The sequence below is a fragment of the Saccostrea echinata genome, unplaced genomic scaffold (genome assembly GCF_033153115.1).
Source record: "Saccostrea echinata isolate AGI-Se365-2 ecotype Australia unplaced genomic scaffold, CSIRO_AGI_Sech_v1 ptg000023l, whole genome shotgun sequence".
Taxonomy (NCBI): domain Eukaryota; kingdom Metazoa; phylum Mollusca; class Bivalvia; order Ostreida; family Ostreidae; genus Saccostrea; species Saccostrea echinata.
In genome coordinates, this window is record NW_026889772.1 from 11,789,188 (window position 1) to 11,811,627 (window position 22,440).

General features: G+C 34.9%; 1 protein-coding gene across 1 annotated transcript in view; it reads right to left on the reverse strand.

The window, feature by feature from the left end:
- The window catches only part of LOC133191199 (dyslexia-associated protein KIAA0319-like protein), a 65,826-nt gene that overhangs the window by 17,669 nt on the left and 25,717 nt on the right, over positions 1-22,440 (reverse strand). Inside the window, exons 3-13 of the mRNA XM_061326935.1 lie at positions 21,271-21,579; positions 10,467-10,601; positions 8,022-8,219; positions 6,181-6,395; positions 5,629-5,671; positions 4,012-4,110; positions 3,720-3,820; positions 3,064-3,151; positions 2,398-2,487; positions 2,059-2,191; positions 523-587 (exon numbers count right to left, since the gene is read on the reverse strand). Coding sequence (XP_061182919.1) covers positions 523-587; positions 2,059-2,191; positions 2,398-2,487; positions 3,064-3,151; positions 3,720-3,820; positions 4,012-4,110; positions 5,629-5,671; positions 6,181-6,395; positions 8,022-8,219; positions 10,467-10,601; positions 21,271-21,579 — 1,476 coding nt within the window. The remainder of the gene's footprint in view (positions 1-522; positions 588-2,058; positions 2,192-2,397; positions 2,488-3,063; positions 3,152-3,719; positions 3,821-4,011; positions 4,111-5,628; positions 5,672-6,180; positions 6,396-8,021; positions 8,220-10,466; positions 10,602-21,270; positions 21,580-22,440) is intronic.

The window sequence follows — 22,440 nt, forward strand, 5'->3', positions numbered from 1 at the left end:
GTCAAAAAATGTTGATGCAGTTGAATAGCTTACATCAGTATGTATCAACATATGAAGTTTGATTACACTATTTTGAATGGTATCTTTAAAACTGAGCTAAACGCTAATTTAAGAAAAGTGAGTTCAAGGTCAAAGGAAAGGTCAAGGTCAAAAAATGTTGATGCAGTTGCATAGCTCTCATCAATATCTATCAGCATATGAAGTTTGATAAAAATATCTTGGATAGTTTCTTTGAAACTGAGCTTTGAACAGAGCTAAACGCAAAGTGTGATGGAAGGAAGGACGGAAGGACAGAAGGACGGAAGACGGACATGACAAACACTATATGCCCTGGCCATATTCATGGCGGGGCATAAAAACCTGTGAAATAGTGTCCAAATTAATACTGAAAAAAAAATTGTTCTGCATCAATCCTTATTCCTTGTAAGTGGTGTTTCAAATTGACATACACATACATGTTAGAACTTCAAGCACATTCAGAGAATATTTAGAAAAAAGCGGGAAAAACTTATATCTTCTAACCTTTTATCACAGTTACATTGGCAACAGTTGAATTTGTAGCACCATCAGAATCAGTGACAGTCAGTCTAAAATAAAACAGCCTCATTTAACAGACTTTTCAATAGATATCAATAAAACAGGCAACATGCAGTAATTAACCCTTAACAAACAAGAGGCCCATGGGCCACATCGCTCACCTGAGCACATTGGCTAGGAAAAAAAATGCAAAAATCAGTTTAGTATTGAAAAGTTAATGAATGGAGGGTGGGGGTGGGGGTTGAATTTTAAACTACCTGATGATGCTTTCATATCAATATAACAAATGGCATTGCTGTTCTTGAGTAGAAGATTTTTTCCCATATATTCATTTGTAAAAATTTGATCCCCCATTGTGGCCCCACCCTACCCCCCGGGTCCCTCATTTGAACAAATTTCATTCTACACTACCCAAGGATGCCTCCATATCAATTTTACTAACCATGGCTTTTCTGTTCTCGAGAAAAAGATTTTTTCCTGTATATTTCTATGTAAAACTTTGATCCCCCATTGTGGCCCCACCCTACCCCCGGGGGTCATGATTTGAAGAAATTTGAATCTACACTACCTGAGGATGCTTCCATATAAATATGACCAATCATGGCTTTGCTGTTCTTAAGAAGAAGATTTTTAAAGATATTTTCCTATATATTTCTATGTAAAACTTTGATCCCCCATTGTGGCCCCACACTACCCCCCGGGTCCCTCATTTGAACAAATTTGAATCTACACTACCTGAGGATGCTACCATATAAATATGACCAATCATGGCTTTGCTGTTCTTAAGAAGAAGATTTTTAAAGATATTTTCCTATATATTTCTATGTAAAACTTTGATCCCACATTGTGGCCCCATCCTATCCCCAGGGGTCATGATTTGAACAAACTTGAATTTACTCTACCTGAGGAAGCTTCCATATAAATATGACCAATCATGGCTTTGCTGTTCTTAAGAAGAAGACTTTTTAAGATATTTTTCTATATATTTCTATGTAAAACTTTGATCCCCCATTGTGGCCCCACCCTACCCCCAGGAGTCATGATTTGAACAAAATTGAATCTACACTACCTGAGGATGTTTCCACATAAGTTTCATCTTTCCTGGCCCAGTGGTTCTTGAGAAGAAGATTTTTAAATGATGCCATTATTTTTTCACTAATTCCTAAATATCTCCCCTTGAAAGAGGGCATGGCCCTTCATTTGAACAAACTTGAATCCCCTTCACCCAAGGATACTTTGTGGCAAGTTTGGTTGAATTTGGCCCAGTGGTTCTTGAGAAGAAGTCGAAAACGTGAAAAGTTTACAGACGGACAGACAGACAGACGGACGGACAGACGGACGACGGACAAAATGTGATCAGAAAAGCTCACTTGAGCCTTCGGCTCAGGTGAGCTAAAAACAATATATATATATGTTTTCAAATTTCTTACTGAATTATGTTTACTTTTGCAAAAGGTAAACACGTAAGAGATCTAAAGGTGAAATATCACAACACCCTCTACTGTACAATCTGGGACCTACTTAAAAATGTAATTTCCTGGTACAAGTCCCTTCAAGGTCAACATGTTCTTGTCGTCCTGAATTTTGTGGTCCTGTAGAGGTCCACTCATCTCCTCCCACAAGTACTTCACTATCTTATCATCATCAGAACTGTCTGTTCACAAAAACACAACATTCTTAATATTACAGGCAAGAAAAATGTCATTAAAATGTTAGCCAGAGAGAGACTAGAATTTCTACTTTAATATTGAATTTTCAAAATGCTTTTTCAAATTTATTAACTGATAAATTGATCATGTTTGAACTTCAATTTTAAATGATCTGACAACCTATCATTGACTTTGTTCTAAGGTGGTTTACCTGAGCCATCCAAAATGGCAGAATTGGGAAGTTTAACAATTTGCTTTGTAGGTTTTATAACCGCAACTGGAGGAGTGTTCTTCCTGGCAGCTAAAAAAAAACAAGGATATACATGTATTTACCCTACTTCAGACAAATCTGTTGTGATGTAATTGGATACACTGTACAACAGTCTCCAATTATGATGGCTTTAAATTTGTATCTATGTTAACAAATATGCTGCTCGATTCAGGTGCTAGTCACTGTTACCTAATCCTATTATAAAAGTTATGTCAAAATCTTGAGGTTTTTGCCTACGGTAATTTGAAATCAATGCAAGTCAGTTTTATATAACAACTGCTCTGAGTTTAAACTCATGTTTAATGCAATGCATTTATTTTATTGCTTATTTTCAATCACCCATTGAATGCAATTTGTTATATTATTTACACAGTGACCTGATATGGCAAAATAGAGTAAGAAAAGAAAACGGCAGGTATTCAACTACAGTGTATGACTTGCTCAATGCTGGTTTCCTCCTCTCACCCAGGGTTTTTTTTTTTCCTATCAGTTCAATGACAAAAAATATCACAGACTTTCACCTAGCATTGGTAAAATTTATTTCTTTTTGTAAAAAATAATTATCAAGTACCGTTTAAAAGATACGCGGGTGTATAATAAACTTACGAGGTGAAACTGTGACATTGACATAAGCCTCTCCTACGCGGTTTTCACCTGTGACCTCTATCTTGAAGGTGTAAAGCCCTGCTATCAACTGTTAAGAAAAAAAATGAAGGAAAAAAAAATGAAAAACATGGTTACATGTAAAGCAAACATGGTTATAATGAATTCAAGCTTACAGCCAAGTGACTTTTATTCCCTGTAGTCCTAAAACATATAATGAACTTAACAGATATAACAAATTATGTCAACATTTATACTGAATTAAAATTACCGTTATTTGTTCCTGCCACTTCGCTTTAAATGTGTTTTACTGTACTTGGGAAAAAAAAAATCTTTTTATATCTCGACAGTGTTTTCTTTTAGCTCTAATTGATCATTTTCCTCACAGTTAAAGAATTTTCCTTTCCATAAATATGAAAGTATAAGCATAGGGATATTTCTTGTATATTTTTAAAATATTTTCACAACTCATTTCTATTCAAAGAATTCTTTGGTTTTTTTTAAAATAATATTATACACAATACATGTGTACCATATTCTAGCACTAAATAATTTCAATAAACAAGATACTTCTTTCTTGTTGATTTTATCTGCTGGTGACATACCTCAGAGAAAGTTAATTTGTCAGTGTTTTTCCCAACCATATAACATGTTTTTACCTTAGAGATTTTTAGTTTGTCAGTGTTTTTTCCAACCATTGTTCCTTTCTCAGCACCTTCAGGAGAGTTTACCAAAGACCACTCATATTGGAATTTTTCACCTGTCCACAGAAAATAGAATAAAAAGAGTCCTTACATTACACAAAGTGAGACATGACTATTAGGTTTGTGCCCAAATGTGTTCTCTCTCAGCCCCTAAAATTTCAAAATGGTCCCATCATTTAATGAAAAGTGGGGCCTTCCCAGTTTGACCTTCCCAGGCACTGCTTGTTATTTGAACTTTTAAGTATACCTTTGTTTTCTTTCTCCAGTACAAAACAGGTCAGTACTGTCTCATCACTTGGCAACTGTAACTCTACATTGTTTCCAGCTGATACAGTTAACTTGGAAACTGAAGAAAAAAAAGAATGAAAAACAGGTTAAAATGGATTCAAATTACATAAACTGTGACCAAGGTCTTAAGTAGGTTTATTTTCTCTCTCCTTTGTGCATTATAAATATGAATGACAACTTTATTTGCTATTTTGAACATCAGTGCATGGGATTTTCACAGTAATTCATTTAACACTAAAGATAAACATACTTTTATCAAATAGCAGCTGCTGTCTCATCTTAAACTATCAAAGGTATTATCAATAACATGAAGTGCATCATTTTCATTATACTTTAAAGATCAAAAGCTGAGATTTATTGATGAATATAGGGTATCTAACTCTAGGATACAGAATAAGTTTTTTGAAGTAAAAACAGCTGTTAAGCTTGTTAAAATTTTCTAAAAAGATCAAAGTATGTATCTGTAATTCCCTTTAAATGCTTCTGATTTTACCAACACATGCATGCATTGTCTATCAGTTACCCTCAAGCATGCCATATAGACATCTCTCCTTGTGCATCACTGATGAAATATGATGAAATCCACCAAGATAAAAAAAATAATAAAAATGGGGAATGAAATTTATCATGCAAAAACCTTTGTCCCTGGAACAGAAAGCTAGAAGAAATGTCATTTTGCCTAAAACCCTATGAAATATTCATTGCCACTCCTCTCCAAGAGTTAAATTAATTAAATGTAACGTTCAGTCAATCTTTTTTTCCCATGAATTTTCTGACAAATTTATAAAAAAAAAATAAATTAAATGATAACCAACAGATTGCTTGAGTGAACCAGTACACAATTCACAGACACACCAGCAATGATTACAAAAAGTCTCACTTGTCACATTTAAATCTCCTCGTTTACTTCGCTGACCTGCTACTTTAAAACAATATATTTCATTTCAACGAAATTTCTAATAAATGCTAGTTCCTAATGCAAGTAGGAAATGTACAGAATATTTCTGCATGCAGGATATGAAATGCAGGATATACATGTAAATATAGAATGGAGGCACTTTATTATATAAAGCTTCTCAGTTATAAAAATCTGTATCACCAAAACTTATATTGCACAAAATATATAGTCTCCTTTGGATCACAGAAAGAGCAAAAATATCCTTACTTTGGTGAAAGCTAGGACCTGGATAGGAATTATGTATAGCAGATAATAAAGATGTTAGGTAAAGGAAGTACTTAGGAACTAAGTTAAAGATAATCTAAAGAAGATAGTATTAAATAGATCAGGTAAATACAGTACATTGTACTAAGATAATATAGTTTAGTACTGATCTACAGAGGATAGATTGGGTAAGTGCAGTACTTAGGTACTATAGTTAAGTATTCATCTAAAAGTAGATAGAAGATAGATTAGGTTTAAATGCAGTACATTGTACTAAGGTGCTTCATGTATAGTTTAGTATTAGATTAGGTACTTAGGTACAGTAGTTTAGTTTAGATCAAGTACTTAGGTACTATAGTTTAGTATTAGATCAGATACTACAGTTTAGTATTAGATTAGGTACTTAGGTACTACCTTTTGGCGTGGTACTGACAGTCGTGGTGGTTGTACTTGGAATCTGAAAAAATAAAATTTATTAATTAAAAACTTTCATATTTCAAATGATAATCAAGCCTTTAATTCATTAAGTATCCCATCATTTAATATCAAAATATTAACTTTTCAGACTTTATAAATGATAATATCAAGAAGGGATTTATATTTTCTGTATTAATGAACTTTCTAAGCAGGGTCAATTCCCAAATAATCATAAGAAAAAACAACGATCAAACTGGCAAATATACTGCACATGGGGATACAAAAATCATTTATGTTTTGATCAGTGCATTTGACCTACATTTCTCAAGTTAACATTTTGAACAGTCTATTTTTATGTTTTTATTAATAAGTAATGACAAGTAATGCACTATCTGAATTTGAATCTGCAATGCATATGAAATCTTTCACTGACCGAAATGTCTCAAAACAGATTTTCTACAATGAAACCAACCTACAGCCATACAGTGGAGTGCATGTAAAATGTCATTCCTAGCAGTAAATTGCTGCCACCATTATTTCTTAACTTACCACTGTGGTACTGGTGTTGAGAACACAGATGTTATCGGTTCCCATGTAGTAGCCCTGGACACACACACAGATTCCAGACCTCTTCATAGAGTTCTTTGGGAGGTAACATTCTTGATGCTTCCCACAAGAATTCAACCCATACTCACACACTTTGACCGACTTCTCAATGTCCGTCTTAGTAGCAGTAGTGGACCGTGTAGTAGGACTGTCTGTAACTGTAACAGAATACTAAATCTAGTTCTGTCATTGCTACATTAAGGTGGCAAACATTGTGTCATGTTTACAATGACCCAGCACAGTACTATACAACATGTATCTCTGGCTTTGGAAGTTATTGAGAAGCTTTTTTTTTTTTACGAACAATCTTGATGGTTTGGGAAATTAACCCTGCACTAAAAAAAAAATGCAGTTAAGCTTATTTTTTTAAATGAATGTTGTACCAAATAGTGCCTTGGCAGTTTTAGTAGACTATGCAACAAAAACAACTGATTTATGTATAACTGTTTCATCATTTGCAGGCTGAAGAATTTTAATAGGGTATCTTTTTTACATTTTCATCTTTTTTTCTTTTTTTGGACTCTCTCAAGTTAGTTAGGAGTAATATTCAACAATAAAAATGTTTCCTCTCCAGAGTTAGTAAAGAGTAATAGTCAACAAAGGAAATGTTTTATTTATTTTTCAATAAAATTTTTAATTCAAGTTTAGAAGATCAATATTTATAGATTCAAACAATAAAACTACCATAACTTGGAATATTAACCCAATAAATATTTTATGTGTGCATTATGGAACTTTCTGTTTTGTTTGTAGAGTGTAAATGTGAAATCCAAATTAATTTATTCAATGTATAAATTTTTATTTAAACTGTATATTTAAATGCAATTTTTGTGCATTTTAAAACTCTACTCCCTATTTTACCAGTTATCTGCTGAAAGTCTAGTAATATAATCTATGGAATTAAGAAATATAGTAACAATATTTCTGTCTGCAAGCCCTTCATATAGAGTTTCTTCACAAAAAACTATGAAACAATTTCTGTCTGTATGGTTAAGGCAGGACCAATATAAAAATATACCCCTATCTGATATGAAACTTCATGAATTATTTTGTGATCATAACAAGGTCCTGCTGCTAGTTCACACATAATATCAATATTCCTACTGGACATAATCTGATTAGCTAAAAAAATAAATCATTAATAACCCATGGGGAACTCTTAATGCATCTTGTCTGCAATTTATACAGAACTGTCTTCAGCAATGACTTAATAAACCTCTATTTGTGATAATGTACTAATATAAGATACCAGCTTTAAATGATAAATAATAAGGAAAGACAATAAAATTAAAGCATTTGTATCAAAACTTAACAGATAAGTGTTTCAATAATTAAATAGTTAAACATAGCACATAAGTAATAAATTTACTTGCTCACCAAGTATAGCACACAGACTCTGTTTCATGACTTTTTTGTCTGTAGAATCTTTCAGTTTGAAGAAATTCTGATTTTATCATTATATATCGAATGAATTAAAATACACATCATCTTGTGTTTTATGACTCAATGTATAATGGATAAAATTACAAATGCTAATAAATCTATTCCATTATCATGATTATGCATCCATGATATTTAACCATAACAAGAGGCCCAATTAAGGGCCTTAATGGTCACCTGAGTATAATACTACACTGTAAAGGATCCATCTTTTCTGTGAAGTCAATATATCTATGGATCAACCTCTTGAAAGGGATATACTTGTATATTATGGATATAACAAAGCAATATCTTGTCTGCTATAGCCATGTTTTACTGTATATATAATTCTCTACATGACGCACCTTTAGTTTCAATGGTCACACATGCTTTGCTGCTATCCCTGATGTAACCCTCCTTACACCGACAGGTGCCCACCCGACTGTGTGTGTGGAGAGGTAGGTAACACTCCTCGTTCTGATGAGGACAGGTGTTGTCTAGAGGAAACTCACACTCCACCTCATCCTCTGTATGTGAGGAGTCTATGGGGGAAGACAGCAGGGCTACAGAAAATATCATTGATTACAGAATTATACCTGTATTCTTTACACAAAATACAACTTTTATTTTTAAAGCAATTTTCCCATGACTAGAGTAAAAATATACGGTACCATAGATCAAGATAATAAAATATCTCAAATGCAAACAAGAGGCCCAAGGGCCTTAACGGTCACCTGAGTATAATACAACAATTTAGACGTTAAATACACTGATAGATGAAGCATTGTTGCCCTAGCCCACCCCCCCCCCCCCACCCCCACCCCTCCTCAAGAACCCCAAAAACTGAGGCCATATATTTAAAAATTTTGGAAGAGGCATCCTTGTCTATCATAATCATGCACTTAGTTTGTTTAAATAATCTCCAGTAGCAGAGAAGAAGTTTTTCAAAGAATCAATGCATTTTCACTATATAATCAATAGAGCCCCGCCCTAACACCAGAACCCCTGACCCTGGGGCCATGAAATTCACAATTTTTGAAAAGGCATCCCTATGCATTTAAATAGTCTCCAGTAGCAGAGAAGAAGATTTTCAAAGAATCAATGCATTTTCACTATATAATCAATACAGCCCCACCCTAACACCAGAACCCCTGACCCTGGGGCCATGAAATTCACAATTTTTGAAAAGGCATCCTTATGCATCATAACCATGCACTTAGTTTGTTTAAATAATACCCAGGAGCAGAGAAGAAGATTTTCAAAAAATTAAAGCATTTTCACTATATAATCAATAGAGCCCTGCCCTAACACCAGAACCCCTGACCCAGGGGCCATGGCTTTCACAATTTTGGAAGAGGCACTCTTGCTCATCATAACTATGTACTTAGTTACTTTATTAAATACCCAGGAGCAAAGAAGAAGATTTTCAAAGAATTAATGCTTTTTCACTATATAATTTATAGAGCCCCGCCCTAACACCAGAACCCCTGACCCTGGGGCCATGAATTTCACAATTTAGGAAGAGGCACTCTTGCTCATCATAACTATGTACTTAGTTCCTTTATTTAATACCCAGGAGCAGAGAAGAAGATTTTCAAAGAATTAATGCATTTTCACTATATAATCAATACAGCCCCGCTCTAACACCAGAACCCCTGACCCTGGGGCCATGAATTTCACAATTTTGGAAGAGGCACTCTTGCTCATCATACCTATGTACTTAGTTCCTTTATTTAATACCCAGGAGCAGAGAAGAAGATTTTCAAAGAATTAATGCATTTTCACTATATAATCAATACAGCCCCGCCCTAACACCAGAACCCCTGACCCTGGGGCCATGAATTTCACAATTTTGGAAGAGGCACTCTTGCTCATCATAACTATGTACTTAGTAACTTTATTTAATACCCAGGAGCAGAGAAGAAGATTTTCAAAGAATTTATGCACTTTCACTATATGATCTATATAGCCCCACCCTGGGGCCAGAACCCCTGACCCTGGGGCCATGAATTTCACAATTTTGGAAGAGGCACTCTTGCTCATCATAACTATGTACTTAGTAACTTTATTTAATACCCAGGAGCAGAGAAGAAGATTTTCAAAGAATTAATGCATTTTCACTATATAATCAATACAGCCCCGCCCTAACACCAGAACCCCTGACCCTGGGACCATGAATTTCACAATTTTGGAAGAGGCACTCTTGCTCATCATAACTATGTACTTAGTAACTTTATTTAATACCCAGGAGCAGAGAAGAAGATTTTCAAAGAATTTATGCACTTTCACTATATGATCTATATAGCCCCACCCTGGGGCCAGAACCCCTGACCCTGGGGCCATGAATTTCACAATTTTGGTAGAAGGCTCAATGCTTATTACAATGATGCCAACAGTTTGACTGCTTCATGTCCGGGAGTAAAGAAGAAGATTTTTAAAGATTGCATTATTTTTGGTGGTTTTAGCCCCACCCCTCAGGCCCCGGGGGGGCAGGGACCATGAAATTCACAATTTTTGTTCCCCTTCACCCATAGATGCTATATACCAAATTTGGTTTAAATTGGTTGAGCGGTTCTAGAGAAGAAGTTAAAAATGTTCAAAAGTTAACGCACGACGGACGACGCACGACGACGGACAAAAACAGATAGCAATAGGTCACCTGAGTGACTCAGGTGACCTAATAAAATGCTATCCGTTTGTTAAAAAATTTTGAAATCCCACACATATGAACAAGTACTTAATTCAACTTCTACCCTTTTTAGACCACAAGTTAAGTTCATTGTGCTTTATGCTAGACAATGCTGACATACCAACACAGGTCCCCAGCTGATTCTGGATATATCCTGTCTTACAGACACATTGTGTGACCCCATCCTCTGAGATAAATCTACACTCCTCACCCTCTTTACAGCCATTGTTATTCAGCAGGTCACACTGTTGATACACTGCAAAAACAACCCATAATAACATGTGACTTCTGTAATGAAATGTGAAGATGTTGAACAGTGATCATTCTCATTCAAACATTTTATTTATTCATTTATGAGCAGACTTAACACGCCTCTGAAAACAGAGGTGGGATCAGGTGCCATGGAGGAGCAAGCACCCCCTGTCAACCGGTCACACCTGCTGTGTGCTTTTTGCTTTTTGGTAAATTGAAAACTCAAATGTTCAATTCAATTCAGTGTGAAAATAATGGCTTATCAATTTGAAAGACATCAGACAGCATTCGACTTCACGATAAATTGTATTTGCAAACAAGGTCATTGTATCGACCACAGAATTTGCAAAATGTTGAGTTTAAACAAAATTGTTGATATCCTTTATCATTGTCTTATTTGTCAAGCCTGCCTTGTTTTAGGAATTGTTTGTACGTTGAACATACTCTTGCATATGGAAGCAGCTGAGAGGCATAAACTATATGCAGTTGATAATAGTACAGTAAAACTCGGTTATAATGAAGTCACTGGGACCTGTGAAATTACTTCGTTGTATCCATAATTCTTTATATCCATATAAGGAATTTGTAGAATTTATTTAGCTGGGGATCCAAGAAAACTTCGCTATATATGTGAATTCGCAATATCCGTGTTCGTACTAAACGAGTTTTACTGTATATTGCTACATAAATAAGGAAAATTGAGGATAGAAAAGTTGAACTCAACACGTTTAAAGTTGAGTTGTAGTTTGCCATCAATATCTTTCTCTAGAAAATATCCCAAATATGAAACTTTTTAAACTTTTGTTTAATATGCTTCTATTCATTTATATCACAAAACTCCACAAACTAGATTGCAAAGCTGCTGGGTGCTGGTATGGAAATACTATACGTGTACATAAATTGGCATATTCAAAATTTAGCGCAATCACTGGTATAGAGTTGTTGGAGTAATCATGAATTAGCGCTACACGTCTGTTCCATGTACTGTATATATAAATAATTTCTTAGCGGTATTTACAAATATGCGCATCGTTGTCTGCGCAAAAGCCACTAAAATATGAAGCCCGCTTTTTTAAGTACACATACAAGGGGCATTTGAAAAGTTCTGAGAACTGTCTGATAAAATATTAACCGTTTAACGGAAATTACTGAGTTTGATATCATTGGACAGATCACAAAAATATACACATATTGTGATGTCTCTTTGTAATTTTTATTACGTAATAACTCAGAAAATGACGCCAGAATCTCAAATGTCTAGCATACTGTCCATAAAATGACGTAACAAGAGACACAATTTCATTGAAGTAAAATTTTAAAGTCAACTTTTGTTTGTTACTCGGATGCACGTTAATGGACACAACTGCCAGTTAGAAGAATGTTTACATAGAATACAGTCTATCAAATGGAGTTGTATTCAGAAGCTCCTATAGTTCTGAGGTGGTTTAAGAGTGTGTCAAACATAGCATGTTATAATCGAATATCGCGCAAAATATTGGCTAAAAAAGACCCTGCTGTGAGAAAATCACAAAGTTTACAATCACAGGAGAATAAGGGACGGTGTTACAGAATATGCTGGCATTAATTTGTCAGGTGTTTTAACCAATTTTGCGTGAATGATTAAAGCTCAAGAGAGGTTAAGCTAAGGGTGTCCCATATTTTCTCGTAAAAACCAAAATGGTGCCGGTGTAGTTCTAAACGCACCATAACTCGATATGTTCGAAAATTTTAAATCATGGAAAATAAATAAGATTATACATGGCAATAAAACTCAGATTTATTTTTTTGAGTCGAAAATCAAAAGCAATAGTGAGTTTTGGACGCCGAAAATGAAATAATATGAAAAAAATACGCACAGAAACATGTTCGGGGAAGACTTTTGTACGTCAAGATACATTTGTGGAAAACTGCATTGTTACACTTTAGTTTTATATAGAATATCTTTTATTTAATATATTGGAGAGCTATATAATGGACAATGGACTGAAAATCCTGTTTTAATATATAAATAATAAAGTGTCCCGCCACAGCATGATACGCCCGTCAAATATTGTTCAATTCTCATAAACAGTTTAGAGTGCAAGAAAATCATGTCAACCTTGATTCAAAGATTTCCATGATTTTTCCATTCCTTATAATATTTGCTGTTTATACACATCTCTTGTAGTGTAGGCATTAATTATAACAAATATTACATCATAGATTTCTCAGCTGGTTGTGTCAGAGCTTGACAAATGCCCATCTGCACCCCCCCTCCCCCCCCTCATCTTCATATTTGTTTGATATTTTCAAAAAATTAAATAAAAAATATCATACTAAACATGATCAAATTAGTCTTAACAATTTAATCTATATAAAATTAATTTTGAAAATAAAAGGCTGGCCATCAAATGACATATGCTATAAACTGACTAGTAGATCTTCTGTCTAATTCCCAAAGGATGCAGATAAGAACGGCTTGATCAGAGATGCTCTAACAGAAATGATTGAGACAGTTTAAGCCTTCCTACATTGAACTCATTAATTAATTATAATCTTTAACTGGATGCATGTCCACTCATTACTCCAAAGGGATGAACGGATCTGCACTATCTGCTTTGTAGTCTGTATTGCAGTAAAAATGCATATATTATGGGGTACGTCTTTTTACCACAAGGAACCACAAGGATACCACAAGGAACCACAAGGATACCACAGGGAACCCCTAGGTCACCATATACAACCTTAATTATTCTAAATATGGTTTATATGCACTTGTAAACTACAAAAAAAAGTTTTGAAGGGCAAATTAACACTTTAATTGTCTTAAATAGGTACAGTATAGCGCTATTAAACCAAGGTAAAAATCTAAATTAAATTCACTAATTTCAGCTAAATTATGCATGCATAGTTCAGAGGCAGAGATTGTATTTTTATGATGTATAAAAAGTTATTGGTTTATTGTGTATTTCAATACACAAACCATAAGTAAATACCCAATAAGAACCCTAATGTCATGTCCCCTGTACAATGTCATGTCCCCTGTACCACTAGGATAGGCCAAGGTACCTACAAAATGACACTTAAATGCCACTTAATTCAACTTTTAAAAAATCTAATCATAGTTTAAATGCATTTGTTAATTAACTGTTTATTAGCTCACCTGAGCCAAAGGCTCAACTGAACTTTTCTGATCACATATTGTCCAGTGTGCACCTGTCCATCCAGCTGTCCGTCTATCTGTAAACTTTTCACATTTTTGATTTCTTCTCAAGAACAACTGGGCCAATTTCAACCAAACTTACTAAAAGGTATCCTTGGGTGAAAGGGATTCAAATTTGTTCTAATGAAGTACCACGCCCTCTTCCAAGGGGAGATAATTTAAAAATTAATGGCATCTCTTAAAAATCTTCTCAAGAACCACAACTGGGCCAGCAAAAATGAAACTAAAATATGAAAATATCCTCAGGTAGAATAGATTCAAGTTTTTTTTCAAATCAAGATATCCCGGGGTAGGGCGGGACCACAATGGACAATCAAAATTTTACATAGAAATATATAGGAAAAATTTTAAAAATCTTCTCGAGAACAGCAAAGCCTTGATTGGTCATATTCAAATGGAAGTATCCTCAGGTTGTGTAGATTCAAATTTGATCAAATCATGACCCCTGGGGGTAGGATTGGATCACAATAATAGACGATAAAAGTCTTACATAGGAATATATAGGAACCAGAAGTCTCTGATGAGACTGTAGCTCTACTGGTCTGTTTGTATAACAAAAGAAAAGTAGCACTTGGATTTGAAACATTGCAACATGCAACAATAAATAGAATTATGTATCTAAATATAGTCTACTTTTGTGACAAGTTATATTGAAATCAAATGAAAACTAGGAGTAGTAGCGTTTTGAAAGTATTTCACGGAAATTTCTATTTTTAGTACCGGTAACCATGACAACACCACTCACCCAAATAAAAAAAACAGAAATACATATTATGTATCGTAGTGTATTCTAACTGTGTGCCAAATAAGATTGAAATCAGACCAAAATTGTAGGAGGAGTAACGTTTTAAAGGAATTTCACAGAAATTTCTATTTTAAGTAACCATGGCAACACTGTTCATCGAATTCAAAAACCAATGCAATAAATTATGTATCTTAGTATAGTCTTCTTGTATGCCTAATTATATTAGAAGCAGACTAAAACTGTAGCAGGAGAAGTGTTTTAAAGGAATTTCACAGAAATTTCTATTTTTAGTAACCATGGCAACACTGTCCATCGAAATCAAAAATCGATGCACTAAATTATGTATCTTAGTGTAGTCTACTTGTGTGCCAAGTTATATTGAAATCGGACCAAAACTGTAGGAGGAGTAGCGTTTTAAAGGAATTTCACAGAAATTTCTATTTTTAGTAACCATGGCAACACCGTCCATCGAAATCAAAAACCGATGCACTAAATTATGTATCTTAGTGTAGTCTACTTGTGTGCCAAGTTATATTGAAATTGGACCAAAACTGTAGGAGGAGTAGCGTTTTGAAAAATTGTTTACAGACAGATGGACAGACAGACAGACAGACGGACGGACAACGGACACCTTACTATCGCATAAGCTCTTCTGGTCTCTGACCAGTAGAGCTAAAAATCTTCTTCTCAAGAACAGCAAAGCTATGATTGGTCATATTTATATGGAAGCATCCTCAGGTAGTGTAGATTCAATTTATTCAAATCCAGTTATATGTTATGGAGTTTGGAGCGTTTACCAAAGGTGCAGACGAGAGGGTCCGAAAAACTGTTAGACTTTTGCTTGAACTGCTGATCCAATTTTAACCAGTTTTGGCATATAGCATCTATGGGTAAAGTGAAACATGAATTTTGAATTTCATGGTCCCTAACCCTTCCCCCTTTCTGTGCTTGAAGGGTGGGACTCCTGGAAATCAAACTGTTGACATGATTGTAATAAACATTGAATCCTCTAATTTGTGTATTGAATTAAGCAATAAACAGATAATGATCAATGTAATTAAGAAATGCACATAAACCTATTTTCATTTATTAAAGCTGAATTGGATGTTATTGAAATAGCTCAAATTTATTGGGATACTTAAGGGTATTATTTGGATACCTAGAGTTTCCTTAATTGGGGTTCTTGGTATCCTTTTGTGTATTAAAATATGCAATAAACAGTTACTAAGTTATTTACAAAAGCATTAAAACCATTTTTAGATTTATAAAGGTCAAACTGGTTGTCCTTGGGATATTTTGAGATATTTCGGGGGTTACCCTGGGATGTCCTTGTGGTAACTGAAGGCTATCCTTTGGTTCTTATGTGGGTATCATTTTATTTTGTGTATTGCACTATATACAATAATCAGTTATTATGTCATTTACAAATGCAAATATAAACCATATTTACATGTACATTTTTTAAATAGTTAAATAGGGTGTCATTGAGATATTCCTAGGGTACCCTTGGGTATTCTTGTGGTACCGTAAGCCTAGGGTATTCTTTGGTTTTATGCGAGTTTCCATTGGTTCTGTGTATTGAAATACACCATTCATAGTTACAGGATTATTTTTTTCACACCATATAAAATATTATTAAAGTTCCTCAAAACTATACATGCATAATTGAGCTTAATTGATTAAGTATACTACTTTTAAATTTTTATCTTGGATAACTGCTCTGTTTAGGACAATTAAAGTGTTAATTTGCCCTTCAAAAACATTTTTTTGTAGTTTACAAGTGCATATAATCCATATTTAGAATAATTAAGGTTGTATATGGTGTCCCTGGGGTACCTTGTGGTATCCCTGGGGTTCCTTGTGGTTCCTTGTTGTATCCTTGTGGTACCTTGTGGTTCCTTGTGGTAAAAAGACGTCTTTTTACCACAAGGAACCACAAGGAACCACAAGGATACCACAAGGAACCACAAGGATACCACAGGGAACCCCTAGGTCACCATATACAACCTTAATTATTCTAAATATGGTTTATATGCACTTGTAAACTACATTCTGTTGAAAACAGAGATTTTTTAAATTTAATTGTTACAAAGATTTATAAAAAGAAACAAAAACTTGTGTAATCATGATGCAACATTTTTAATAAGGTTACTGCATGACTTTTAGATTTGTAGGGACTATATCTACCACATTTTTTAAAAACATAGGCAATCACAGATTACAGAGCTCACCTCAATGAATGTTGTCTTTAAGTAAGGCAAAGTCCCACACTAAACTAATAATCTAGGACTGTGCATCCCTAGATACAACATTTATGCAATTTTGGTCTGATAGGGCTTGCATTTACTTGGGAATAGACTTATCTGAAAACTTAAAACTAGTCACTCATCCAGAAAATGTAAGTCAAATCCAGCATCCGAAGCAAGTTTTGAGATTGTTCGTCCCTTGATGCATCATCCATGCAAGTTTGGTTCAGATAGGCCTTATAGTTACTTGGAAATGAGATCTGCTCCAAAAACTTTAATCTGGTTACTCATCTGGAAAATGTAGGTCAGATTGATCCAGCATCCCAAGCAAGTCCAATAGTGTGAATCCTTAGATGTATCATCCATGCAAGTTTGGTCAATATAGGGTTTATAGATACTTGGAAATGACATCTGCTCCAAAAACTTTAACCCAGTTACTCATCCAGAAAATATAGGTCAGATCCAGCATCCGAAGCAAGTCCAGTAGTGTGCATCCTTAAATGTATCATCCATGCAAGTTTGGTCAATATAGGGCTTTTAGTCACTTGGAAATGAGATCTGCTCCAAAAACTTTAACCTGGTTACTCATCCAGAAAATATAGGTCAGATCCAGCATCCGAAGCAAGTCCAGTAGTGTACATCCTTAGATGTATCATCCATGCAAGTTTGGTCAATATAGGGTTTATAGATACTTGGAAATGGCATCTGCAGTGCTCCAAAAACTTTAACCCGGTCACTCATCTGGAAAATATAGGTCAGATTCAGCATCCAAAGCAAGTCCAGTAGTGTGCATCCTTAAATGTATCATCCATGCAAGTTTGGTCAATATAGGGCTTATAGTTACTTGGAAATGAGATCTACTCCAAGAACCTTAACCTAGTCACTCATCCGGAAAATGTAGGTCAGATCCAGCATCCGAAGCAAGTTCAGTAGTGTGCATTCTTAGATGTATCATCCATGCAAGTTTGGTCAATATAGGGTTTATAGTTACTTGGAAATGAGACCTGCTCCAAAAACTTTAACCTGCTCCAAAAACTTTAACCAGCTCCAAAACATTAACCTGGTCATTCTTTAGCTGAAATTGCAGCATCTGAAACCTTGACTGGTACAATGAAACACACTAGAATCATCGTCTCTGACTAATATAGGCCATAGAAGTACTTGAAAAGAAAACTGCTCCAAAAACCTTAACCTGGGACGTCGACGGTATTACATAAGCTCCTCCAACCTCGTTGAGGTGAGCTAAAATATGTCACAGGTGGTGAAAAATCAAGTCTCAACCGGGACTTGAACCCAGGGCCTCTGGCATACCGTGCCAGCACTCTAACCACTGAGCTACTGAGACCCGATATATTGACTGACTCTCACGCACCTGTGAACCCCGTGACATATTCCCCCTCTTTGTAGAAATATGTCCTCGAATTCTAGGAGTTAAGGAAATGCGTGAAGCATGTTCCAAGGGAATAGTGGGTATTTGTACGTTTGGCGCCAAATGTCACAGGTGGTGAAAAATCAAGTCTCAACCGGGACTCAAACCCAGGGCCTCTGGCATACCGTGCCAGCGCTCTAACCACCGAGCTACTGAGACCCAATATATTGACTGACTCTCACGCACCTGTGAACCCCGTGACAAATACTTGATAAAATTTTTTTTTTTTTTAATTTAAATGTCAAACTGGTTTTAAGCTGCAGTGCATACGGACAAATGGACATGCTGATTCCAATATCCCCCCCCCCCCCCCCCCCCGTTATAATAAGTTTTAATTATATTATACAATATCAAATTAGTTTATTTTACAATTTCATACAATATCAAATTAGTTTTAATTACTTTTCACCAAATTCATTTTAAAAGTTTGGCTAGCCAACAAAATCTATTTGATTCTTTTGCCCAATTCCCAAGAGATATAGATAACACCTGCTTGATCAGAGATGCTCTACCAGTTAGCTCCTCACACTAAAACTCATTAATTTCTCTCTAATTTGACATGCAATTTTCTGTTATCAAAATTCTCCTTGACCAGTGCTTGATAATTACACCCATGGGAGAGGTGGAATTTCTCTTATAACATTACATTTGTTATAGATTGCTGTAAAGTATATAATGAAAATAATAAATATTTTCTTGATTTAACACTTTTTAATAAGGATACTGCAACATTCTTACATTTTTGAGATTGTGTAATTCAATAGTATAGAGACACAGTTTTTTTTTTTAAATTTCACTTTAATTAAAGGTCACAGTGACCTTGAAATAGGTCGCGACACACCTTCTACCTAAGATGCATTAATTGGTCAAGTTTGATGATTCTAAGTCTAATAGTTTTCTAGTTATGAGCCGGACAGGATTTTTCCATATTTGGCCATAGCATCTTAATTAAAGGTCAGAGCGCCTACTTTTAATGTGCAACACACCTTCTACCCAAGATGTATCAGCTGACAAAGTTTGATAATTCTAGGCCTAATAGTACTAAAGTTATGAGCCGGACACGAAAAAGCTAACAGACGGACGGACGGACATGAACGCCATAACGTAATATGTCCCATCTTAAGACGGGCGTATAAAAATCTTTGATGAATGCATAGGATAACATAACTGGACATAAACCCTGCTCATTAACCAAGCAAAAAAATAAAATATGGAATTGCTGATTGACAGGTCCATTCTTACAGTCTTACTCTATCTCCATGTACATTTTCTTTGAAATATCTTTTCAAAGAAGCCTTTGACAGCACTTTTAAGATGTTCTCATGTGGACTTAAAACGTGACTTTTCAGTATGCTAAACATTCGAGATTCTGACATAATTTTTGGAGTTATTACGTCATAAATATAAGAAAGTGACGCTAAGATATAAGTGCAAATTTTCCAGCTCTTTTCAATGATATCAAACTTATTAACTTTCGTGAAATGGGTAATATTTTAGCAAGCAGTTCTCAGAACTTTTCAAATGCCCCTCGTACAGTATGTAAATATGCACCTTTGAAAATAGCAACATTACTTATTTCAGGATCTTAACTAATGAATATGTTTTTGGACAATGAAAAAACTTAAATTTTACAAAGATGTTAACTTTGTTTTATCTATTTCATTTTCAACATAGGGTATAGAGATTTGCCCCAAGAAAAAAAGTATAACTGATGAACAGAAATCAATGATGTTTACCAAAGTGATGGAAACACATGCAAATAAAGGGTTCTTTTAATTTATCTAGGCCTAAAAAATTTCAAAAATGCTTGAATTTATAGAAAAAAAAGAATTAAGCAATGTAGACTTAAATCTACTTTGTTTATGTTGTAGGGGAAGATCACTCTAACTAATTCATAAAATACCAAAGAAATTAGAACTCTCTAGTATGCAAATCTGCAAAATTACTATTGTTGTACCATAGGACTGGCGGTAAATTTAGATTTTGCTTTCATGTTGCTGTGGTGTATTTGCCAGAAGAATCACAGTTTTTTTTAAGTCACGCCCACCTTTTGGCATCAAGCCATACTGTGTCAAGACCTTGACTAATGAATGAATGATGTCAATTTCAAGACCAAGGCAATGGCTGATGAATGAATTAAGTCAACATTTTAAATTTCAAAAATACTAACATTATTTAGCTTGTCGGTGTCCGCTTCATAAATGGTTCTGTATGTTTTCTCCGCGTATCCTTAATCAGTAAATGATACGTCCCATCTCGAATTCTCGTCATTTTCTTTCCCGTCTCCAAATACATATAGCAATTTCACATCAGAAGTCCCCGCATTTTTTTTTACTTCCAATACCATTTCAAGCTTTCATTAAAATGTCACAAATCATTTCATTTTTTTTCTGTTCGCCGATTGCCATAAAGAAAAAGTTCAATGCCGATGTTTCCCATATCCATCCCCCCTTTAAAAAAAAGAAAAAAACGATCTAGAAAGATAACTTTTCTTTCAGAGTTGACGGCTTGAACATAAAAGCCTGCAATCGCTACCCCTATACCTGTACCTGACAAAAATCATGTTTTCTGCGTCTTCAACATTTCAAAGGTACAATATCTTCACACGTACCAATTCCGATTTTTTTATCAACAACTTGTAGTAGCAGTGCCGCAGTAAAGTATGATCCTTGCAGATGGAGACAGCTATTTATACAGACTTCGGACCGTGTCTTGACACCTCGTAGTAGGCGGTGCTATTTATCAACTCGCTTTTCTCTCATTGGTCCTCTGGTACAAGTAACTTACACAATAGATATTAATTGGTTAGCTGTAAATACACTCACAGTTTTTATTCACTCGGGGCTCCGCCCCTCGTGAATGAAAAACTGTGAGTGTATTTACAGCTAACCAATTAATATCTATAGTGTAACTATAACTTGTTTCTGCTTATGATTTTACAACCTCTTTGTGAGAAATAAAACTTAATATTATATATACAATAAACTCATATATCGTTTACATTAATGTAGCATATACATTGTTACATTATATTTATAACTTATAACCTACCTACGTCCCTGACGTTAATGTAGTATGTATTGTTATATTTGGCATCAGTCTTAGGAACAGCTTCACACCCTCCAGCATAGGTCACATTACATTTGATGAGGTAGCATGTATTACTATGAAATAAAGCCGAGTCGCAGTCATCAGGCTCCCGACAACAGCTCACAACACAAAGCCAGCGATTGGTTGATTTAGCATCCTTCACGTACTTCCCCGCTGCAGCCCCGCCTTTTGGGAGAGAACTTTTGTGGATCCGGCTCTTCAGAAAACTGGATTCAACTTCTTTTCCACAAAGGTCTGCACCAAATGATTCTAAAATCAAAAGAACAAATTCATCATTCTTAATCATGTTTGCATAACAACAGTACGACGCCTGTGGAAGCAAATTCCTTTGATGAAAATTTAAAATTCTGATTCATTTTGAAATCATTTTAATTCATGGAGGCAATGCTCATAGGCAAACCAAGTTTTACTGGTTCATGTCAACATAATTTTGTGGGTAACTTGCATTTTGCAAATGCGTAACTCAAAAGTCAGATTATGCATTTGGAGCAAATTTGAGGTCTGTCAAATGCATCAACTCTGCAAATTTATTCCACATTGGATTCATAGTTCCTATGTAAAACTTTGATTGCCCATTGTGGCCCTACCCTAGCCCTGGGAATCAGGAGTAGAACAAACTTGAATCTGCATTCTATAATGACTTTTTCACATAATTTTCACCTTTTCTGGCCCAGTGGTTATTGAAGAAGATTTTTAAAAGATACCATTAAATTTTCACTATTTATTAATTATCTCCCTTGAAAGAGGGTGTCCCTCTATTTGAATGAAATAAAATCCCCTTCACCCAAGGATGCTTTGTGGCAAGTATTAAAATTGGCCCAGTGGTTCTTAAGAAGTAAAAAATGTGAAAAGTTTACAGACAACATACGACAGATGACACACAAATCAGATGAACACCGGGCGCTCTTCAATCAGAAAAGCTAACTTCAGCCTTTGGTTCAGGTGAGCTAATAAAACAGAATAAACTGACAGATGAAGCTATGTTGCCAAAGAGCAAGAGGATGATTAGGGATCAACAAAATAATTAGTCTAGTACTCAGTAACAAATCTTAAAGTAGATCTATCTACTTGCATGTACCTATCCCAATTTATCACTATAATAAAATACCA